Source organism: Hevea brasiliensis, chromosome 5 (genome assembly GCF_030052815.1).
Source record: "Hevea brasiliensis isolate MT/VB/25A 57/8 chromosome 5, ASM3005281v1, whole genome shotgun sequence".
Classification (NCBI taxonomy): Eukaryota; Viridiplantae; Streptophyta; class Magnoliopsida; order Malpighiales; family Euphorbiaceae; genus Hevea; species Hevea brasiliensis.
In genome coordinates this window covers 5,011,153-5,020,313 of record NC_079497.1, presented here as the reverse complement: position 1 = coordinate 5,020,313, position 9,161 = coordinate 5,011,153, and the positions used below count along the sequence as shown (strand labels likewise).

General features: G+C 30.8%; 1 protein-coding gene across 1 annotated transcript; it reads right to left on the bottom strand.

Moving 5' to 3' along the window:
- Window positions 1-296: 296 nt before the first annotated feature.
- LOC110661474 (uncharacterized) lies at window positions 297-4,398 on the bottom strand. Its single transcript, XM_021820115.2, has 7 exons — window positions 3,816-4,398; window positions 3,592-3,678; window positions 3,221-3,499; window positions 2,292-2,462; window positions 2,025-2,078; window positions 1,107-1,253; window positions 297-976 (listed from the first exon to the last, which is right to left on the bottom strand). The coding sequence occupies exons 1-7, from the start codon at window positions 4,008-4,010 to the stop codon at window positions 599-601; spliced, it is 1,311 nt and encodes a 436-aa protein (XP_021675807.2). The 5' UTR covers window positions 4,011-4,398; the 3' UTR covers window positions 297-598.
- Between the last annotated feature and the right edge of the window lie 4,763 nt (window positions 4,399-9,161).

Here is a 9,161-nt window from a genome sequence, read left to right as displayed (position 1 = left end):
TGAAGCTTCCACCCCAGGCATCAATTCTTCTGTTCTTCATTGCGTACTTCTGTTCTTCATTGCGTACTTCTGTTCTTCATTGCGTGCCTTTATAGTCAGAGTCTACTTTCACGCCCCACACACATTTACATCTGGATTTAGATGATTAAATTTAAGGTCTTTTCAGTTGTTATTTTTTTTAAACAAAGAATGAAACATCATTCATCACTGGAGGCAGTAATTATTAAGAACTCTCCACTTCATAATTGGAAAGGCTAGCTAATCTATTAATGTGATGATTGATCGGGACACAAACATTTTCTTTAGCAATTGAAGCTACATTACGAGTAACTCGCAATCAACATAAGAGATACCTATCCAAAACATTGCTATTTCCATTCCTGTTTATGCTATATTTTTGTATGGCTTGTTTAGTTAATGCCATGGTACATTTCTTCCCCATATTTGGAGCTAGCAGAAACAAGAATGGAAATTGCAAAACCATAATTACATGATTAAAGAATGCGACAGTAGGGATTTCAGGTGCTTCTTAGAAATTATATTTTTGTAGAAAACACGAAAATAATAACGATAGTGGTAGTAACGATGACAGGTATAATCACGGGCACTGTGGATTTTTCCCAGGACCTCCATAGTAAAAATATGTGCCCCATTCATTGTTGTAGGAGCTTTTGATATTGTAGCAATTTGTGTTCTCGGCTAGTATAGAGATAGCTTGGGCTGAGCTGAGGCTATTGTCGGAGTCAACAATTTCTAGGTTCCGAAAATAGCTTGCTTTTCCGAATCCATCTTCGGCAAAGTGGCCTGAGCCCATCTGGGTTGAGGTGTGCTGACCATTGGCCCTTGAATTTACCACTTCACCACCCCACTCCACCATGGTGGCATGGTCTGCTAGGTGTGTAAATAGCTCTGCTGGCCAATACCCTACTAGGGTATTGTCACTAAATCCCATCCACCAATTCCCCAGTTTTGGATCCTAATTTAAGGAGAAGGAGAAAAGGTGAATGAAAAATTAGTTTCATAATGGTCTTAAATATTGGAAGTTATTAGTTTATGTAATCAGAAACTAAAATTTGATTTTTTTTTTTTTTGGTTTCTTGTTTTACCTTCCAAATGAGGATGGTAATGTCATATTGGTTGCCTGCATTTGATGATACAGGAGAAATGGCAGCTCCAATGGCTATTCTGCTATTAGATTGCACAAACCCTGCACAGAGAAGGTTGTAGCATCCTGTGGCCTGGTATGAATCACTCTGCAAAAATAAAACCAACAAAGAAAGTGAATACCCAACTTCAGCCCAATTCATAAATAGGTCTCCTCTCATTTTATTAAATAGAATTTGAATCTTAATTAAATCATGAAAGATTTTTGTTTTTCATTTTCTTTTGAGCTTGTATATAATTATTATAATGATGTATGCCTAAACTTTTGTTACAATTGTTATGGTACGTATAAATACAGCAATTTGCAAGCAAAACAATGAAATTATGGCACAGTCCCCACAACACCCACCACATTAATCATGATATTAATCACAGCACTGTCAAAAGGACTGGTTTTGGGAAACCCATGCTTTCAAAACAATAGAATGATCAAATTCAAGTCCATACTGAATCATAAATGACCATTTATCCATAGGACATAAAATCCTCAAGCCCATGCTTTAGAAGCTGGCCTTAGCAAAGCTGTCTAAAATCCTAAAATTGACCTGTAGGAGTTGGGAATCATTCTTGGTTTGGCACTGAATTTTACTACTCAAAAGCTATGAAATGTGCATTGCAAGACTTGGTTTAGGCCCACAAAAGGGCTGTTGTTGAATTTAATTTTTGAGCAATTTATTGTAGGCCAAATGGTCAGGACATTGCCCTCTCAACTATCAGCCTATGCCCCAAGTGTTAAGAATCATCCATTATGAAATGCCCTAGCCCTACAAGATTAGGGAAATGATAATAGGAATAGGCCTAAATAATTATAATGAAGGCATTAATTTAATAACAGTCTACATAATTAAGAGGAATCTTACTGTCCAGTATGTAAACAATCTGGGCCTGCTGTCACCGTAAAGCTCCGGACTGACCTGACTAGTAGAATAATCACAACTTCAGAAATTCCCCAGTAATTAAATTTATTAATTATAAAATATTGATTCATTTATTCCAAGAAATTATATATTAATTTCCAATTTCAGATCTTGGAAGAATCCATTAGTTTCAAAGTTCTACAGTTCTAAAAAATAGTATTATTCAATTATGGATTATGTGCATGCGAGGACAGGAAATGGAAGAAGTACCTGCCATCCAGCTTCGATGCTGTTGAGATCTGAGCCGTCGAATGATCCCGAAAGTACCCAGATCTGTGATAAGCTGAACTCGTTGACCAATTGGATGGATGGGTCCCACACATTTATCGTTGCCTTCGCTCCGTACAATTCTTGTGATGTTCCAGTGTAGGCGATCGCATGCTGCATATGTGAAGATCAACTCAGAAACTCATATTTATTGAGAAAAATGAAAAATCAAAGAGATGGAAAGGTCAAAGATAGAAAATAAATGTAACGCGATTGCCACTAATTAATGTGGGGCCACTTGGGAAAACTAAAGATCAAACGGCTAGGATTTTGTTGGATTCAGGAGAATCTGATTAATGAATGCAAGGCAACTAATGTAGTATGGAATCCTTGGATGATTGAAATTAATTAATGTATGCCAATGAACTCATTACTATGAGGTTTCAATGAATTCATTCATTGAAATTCTATGGGCCAAAAGATAGCTGTGTTTCCACTATATATATATTATATTTTAAATTTTAAATTTATGTTAAATTGAATTTATATAAGAAAATTTTAAAATTTAAATGAGAAAAAATATAATTAAAAAAAATAAAATACTTTGAGTTTGATGTTTAAATTCCAATATCTTTTTTTATTAATTATTATATTATAATTAAAATTATAAATAGATCACTCAAATTCAAGTCTATATAATTAAAATTATAAAATGAAATTGAATCTAAATTTTTACATTATACATTGTATCAAATTCATTTTATAATATTTATTAAATTGAAAAGTCAAACTTTATTATTATTATTATTATTAATTGAGAAATTATTAGATATAATTGAAACACAAAATTTAGTGTGGGTATTTTATAATTAATTAATTAATTATTTCAAATAATTAGGGAAAATGTTAGAAAAAAGGAAAGGATAGAATACCTCATGTCCATTGCCACTAACTACATCAGGGGCATCGGAGCGTCTAGCAAGGGAGAGAGATCGTTGTTTCTTGCCAAAGTCAAACAAAGACTTGGCTCTCAAAACATCATGCACTGTGCTCCGCCGTATTGGGACGGTACCTTTTGGGCATCTTGTGCCATTTCTATGCCAAATTTGCCATGCACCTTTCACTGCTTCATTACTCATAGTTTTGTTTGGATCTTTTCCCTCTTCTGCCTTATTCATCACTTTCACTCTTGGCATTTCTGATGGCACTCTCTACAAGTACATCATCATCTTTGTTAGAGAGAGAGAGAGAGAGAGAGAGAAAGATGCCTTATAGGAGAAGAGGGTTCTTTAAGAGTCGTTACCTGAATCTTGTGATTCTTTAATAGAGGGTGATCTAGAGCTGGCTGTTTTCTTTTATGAACACAATCTATGATATCTCCATCTGAGCTCTGAAAGGGATCAAATGCAAAACATAACAATAGAAGAAAACCCACATGAGATATGCGATGAAAACATGAAGAAAGATGAAAAATATTGTGAATTTATTCAAGCTAAAAAAGGCTAGAAAATATGCACATATATATACCTCTATGGTCATAACAGCAGGCTTGTTAATCTTGTCCAAATGCCTTTGAATCCTTTTAAGTCTCAAGCTACTCACTTGCCTATAATTTGTGTAATTTAGACCATAAATGACAGTAAATCTTTCAAGGAAAAGAAGGGCAAGAACAAGAGGAACAAGAAGTGCTGGAAATCTTTTCTTCCTTTCTACAGAACCCATTTCTCATTCAGTCTCAAGAAAAGAAAGAAACTGAGAAAACTAACAAGCCATTAATAGCAAAAAAGGAAAGGAAAAAAAAAAACAACGGAGGAGCACTAGTGTAAATTGCATCAAACACCCATGCAAACAAGAACAGGTAAAAGAAAAGGACTTGTATTTCTCTCTCTTTCTGTGTGTATTAATGGTGGGAAGAATGGTGGGTGAAGAAGGTTAATTAAACCTGCAAAGAGAGGCCCTCTCTCTTATGCATTAATTCACCACCAAGATCATGATTGCCTGGTTCATATTACATTGAAGATCAGAGAAGTGGGTTTAAATTTTGTTCCTATGGAATTGCACCAAAGGCTAAGAGAGAAAGGAAATAAACAAAGACTTGAAAGCACTATAAAAACCCAAACCTACCCAACTATAAAGGTCCCCTTTTATTGCACTCCTTCAATGTGGTATCTGCCACCATATACACAACTTTTTTTTATTACTATTATTTTTTAATTTATTGTGTATTTATTTTTTTATGCTTTAGTTATAGCTTTCTTTCCTTCCCAGTCTCTCCATTCCTTTGTTTTACCTTTATTGAACTCCAAGTAGCACTCAATTGGGTGTTCTTTCTTTGCTTTGGTGTGTCCATTTTTTTTTTTTTAATTTCTTCACCTAAATGCAGATTTATATCCCATATGTGAATATGATGTGTTACCTCTTTTAGCATGCATTCCTATTCAACAACTATATTTTAATTTCTTTTTTAAATCAATTTTTAGGTAATTAAGTTTAATTATAGGAATTATTGTAATTAGCTAGCATGCACATGATGATTTGCGTCAACAACCTATCTAATTTATTAATGGAGTCAAGTAGTCATTTAGCATATGCAACTAAAAAAAATTATTTGGTTTATAATCAATTAATATTAGCTCAAAAGGTATATATATAGAGTAATTTTAAATGTGAAAAAAGAAAAATTCTTATCTAAATCTAGTTTAATTTATCATAGATTTAAAATATAAACATATAAAATTTATATATTTAATGGACGAATCTTATCATACATCTTGTGTCTTAGATCTATGGTAAATCAAGTCTAAACAAAAAATTATAATTTGTTATCTATAAGCAATTCCAACGAGTGCTTAATTAATATAATAAAGTGAGTGTGGACTTTGAGAATTTTTTTTGTTTTCTAAATTTATATGGATGAGTATTGGGTTTCAAGCAATCCCTTGATGTGTGCTTCAATACGCACTACTACCCATGTGGGCATGGATTTTAGAAAAATAAAAGTGTAAAATAGGATGAAGATAATAAATAAAGAGTAAATAGAGGACTAGAATAAAAAAAAGGGTAAGCTTCTATTCTCGAATCTCGAATTCTTCTTTCTGGCATTCAACACAAAATTTTCTTGTCAGCATCTTAACTTTCCAACCTCTAACTCTGGAATTTGACTCCATTTCTTTATTAATCTTCAAAATACCCAACTTTCCTTAGTCTTCCTCATGTAATTTTTTGTTGATTTAGCCTTGACTCTAATGTCATTGATTACTCCCCTAATCATTTTTAGCAATGCATATGGTGACAGAATGTTTCATCAGTAAAACTATTTGGCAACGCTAGTTAGTTCACAAATACATTTTGTTAGCGTCGCTAAAAATGTGTATTTTTGTCGTGTCAGTAGAATTATTATTCAGCAACTCTAGTTTTTATGGCGACTGAATTCATTAGTGTCGCGTTTAAGTTTCATGTTTAACTATTTTGTCAATGCATTTAGGAGCGTTTTGGTAGCCAAAGTATTAGCTGCTTTAATTTTAAGAGTATTTGACTGGATTATTTTCTTTTAATTTTTGACTTAAAATATATTTTTTAAATTTATAAATTAATTTAAAAATAAGCAATTTATTATTTGATAAAATTATTAAAAATTAATTTTTAAATAATTTAAGTGTTTAGTTAAAAAACGTTTAAAAGTAATTTAATTTGTCAAATGATCAAAAAAGGTATATCAATGAGTGTTCTAATTATTAAAATGAAGATAATATTAATATTATAAAAAATTAGTAGGATAATATAGTATTTTACTTGATAAAACATAGTTTTAAAATAGATGGATAAATCATAAGAGATATTTTATTTATAACTTTTAATTTATTTTAAGTAATTTTTTAGCTTATAAATCAAACAAAATACTAATTTATTTATTTATTTTTTACTCATAAGTAAGTTTGACAGATTTATAAGTTAAATAAAACACTCTCTTCGTCACCACTGCTGAATGAGTATTTTCGTATAATCACTTTAATGATGCATTTATATAGCAACGAAATCTTTTGCCGGCAAAGTTATTTAGAGATGGCTTTATTTGCATTGATAATTGGGTGTCAAGATTATTTCATCGCTAAAAGTTCTTTTCACGTAATGTTTTGTCAGTAAAAAAGTGTTAGCTATGATATTTTCTATCTTTAGTAAACACATTTTTTTTTCTATGGAAATTTTCATTATTTCTTTATGATAATTTATGTAGCATAATCATATATTAAATGATAGTGCATCAAAACCGTGAGAATTAATGTCATCAATTGATAAAAAGATTTCTTGTAACAAAAAACAAAAATTGATAAAAGGTTTCTAGAGATGTTTTCTCCCAATATTGCAACTAGCAACCATCCTCATATTCTATGATTATTAACAATAATAGTTTTTTTAATTATTAAAATTATCTTCAACTGAAAATTCACAATTTTAAAAATATTTTAATATTATTAAGTTAAAACTCATTAATAATAATAATAATATTTTGTTTTGAAATCATAATAATCTTTTTAATATAATAATAATGTGCCCTTAAATTAATTGAATGTAATTTGATAGTCAAAAAATAAATAATGCAAAAAGGTGATGAATATGATAATAATTAAAAGGGAATTTGGTCTAATTTTGATGGCTGATAAGAACCCATAAAAGAGGTGGCATGCAAAGTCATAATTAATTAAGGTAGTTCCATTTAATAACTAGTAGTTTCAACATACACAAATCAAAACGCAATGCCTCCCCCTTTCAGGTGTGAAGCTGAAGCCTCTAAAAAAACTTGAGGTCGACCGCCTACTAAGGAACCCTAATGGTTTAAGGGTTTTTTTTTTTTTTAGTGAGTTTTGCCTACACTTGAGTATATACATTCAATCAATCTGTATATTTCACATTGTATAAAATTATGGTTATCTTATCTAAAAATCATGTTATGACTTACTTAAATTTATAGTTTATTAATTTTCTGTTGGTTGGGTATATATACATTCGAGTGCATATAATAATTTTCTTTTTTTTTTTTACTAATAAAAATGTGGAGGCAACTATGTTTCTACTGGTGTCTTTTGTTTTATTTACGTTCAAGGATATCATTGGGTCAATTTTCGCAAATTGAGGTGAGTCCTTTTCTCAAACAATTTTAAAAGCGCCATGATATATAATTTTGTAGTTCTCTTGTGAAATTGTATCTTGATTGATAAGAAAAAAGAATCCTATCCTTACCAACTACACTAATCCAGTTAAGTAATTACGGAATTGTGTCTTTGGTCTAACTTAATAGAATTTAGGCCAAAGTTATAGTTGTTTGATTTATCTCTCTAATGCTAAGACACCAAAGAAGCAGAAGAACAATCTCTTGCAAGATATGTCCAGCCACGATATCCTATCAGTATTTTTCACTAAACCAGCCTTATAGATCAGGTTTGAGAACCCCATTTCTATATGAACAAAGTTATAAAATCAATTGGTGGATAAAATGACCAAGAATTTGAAATTTCCTTTTCTATTTTTGTTATGTATACATATTTATAAATTCACCTTTCGTTACATTTTGTCTCGAAGTTTCAATTTCTAGTTCCGTGTCCCAATGACATGCATGCCTTCGGCTACTGGACTAAACTGTGTTAGGTAAATTTTCTTTTTCTATACTATTTTAAAAGGTATGAATAGAGCAGCCAGGCGAAAAGTATATGGTTGCACATTCCCACCATATGGATCGCAGAGGCAAAGTGTGTGCATTGTAGGAGTGGTGGATGTATTTTGGTTGTTTTTTGTAGCGTAAAGAGAGAGTATGAATAAAGGAGGAGATTTGAGTAATTGCAGAGTGTTTGTACTGACTTCTAAGGCAAGAGGTTGGCTGGAGTTGTAACTTGTTCTTTAATATTTATTATGCCATCACCTAACTGGATGTATCCCATTCAATTACCCCCCAAAAAAAAAAAAATTCAGAGGACGTTTAATTGCACTATTAATTCCTTGATTTATCTAAACTGATATATGTGCAAGTGTAACATCAACGTAATAAAATCCTAAAATCTGATTTAGTGTCCTTTTCCTTCTCTTTTCCTCTTTCTTTTTAATCAATCTAATCCATTGTCTTTCTTTTTGTTCTTTTATTTTTTTATTTTTTTAAGTAAGGAGATTGAAATAATATGGACTCAAATTTAAATCTGTCAGGTGAGTAATATATATCTTTAACCATTGGCCTATGCCAAGTTAAGCTTATCTTTTCAAGTTTTAATCGATCACCCTCATAAGTTCACCCGAAGAGTTACTTTCAAACCCTTATTTATTAGGGAATCATTTTGGCAAATTACTTCTAATTTTAATAGAATGACTAATTTATTAACGAAATTTAAACTTGGGGATTCAACCGTTATTCAAAGATAAATTAATGGCTAACTTATAAATTCTGCTATTTCTCAAGAACTCAAATGTAAATTATCCTAAATTTATTGAATTTCTAATAGAAAGACTATTATTCACAATAATAAACATGGGTTATAATTGTTTCAAATTAAAAATAGAGGATCTAACTTGTGTTTCTAATAAACCTAAGGGGACAAACTGTAAAATACCCAAAAAAAAAAAAAATAAAATAAAAAATATACCCAATCAGAAAATTTTCCCTCCATTGGAAGAAAAATTAAAATGTATAATTTTGAAGCATTACCACTGAGGAGAAATCTATATCTGCATATAAAGTAGAAAGATATTCTCCAGGGGCTAATTTGTGCTAATATCCTTCATTATATTGTCATATGACATTTTCTATAGTCTTATTTTTTATTAATTAGTTATTCAATTATTTTAAATTATAATTAAGTTATTAATTACCTAATTATGTATATATAAGTT

What these genes read in the sequence shown, in the direction of transcription:
- LOC110661474 (XM_021820115.2), bottom strand. Translation starts at nt 4,010, where the DNA reads ATGGGTTCTGTAGAAAGGAAGAAAAGATTTCCAGCACTTCTTGTTCCT. An exon ending in TAAAGAATCACAAGATTCAG is followed by an intron (nt 3,500 to 3,591) that starts GTAACGACTCTT and finishes ATGTACTTGTAG; the next exon opens with AGAGTGCCATCAGAAATGCC. An exon ending in GATTGTTTACATACTGGACA is followed by an intron (nt 1,254 to 2,024) that starts GTAAGATTCCTC and finishes TTATTTTTGCAG; the next exon opens with AGTGATTCATACCAGGCCAC.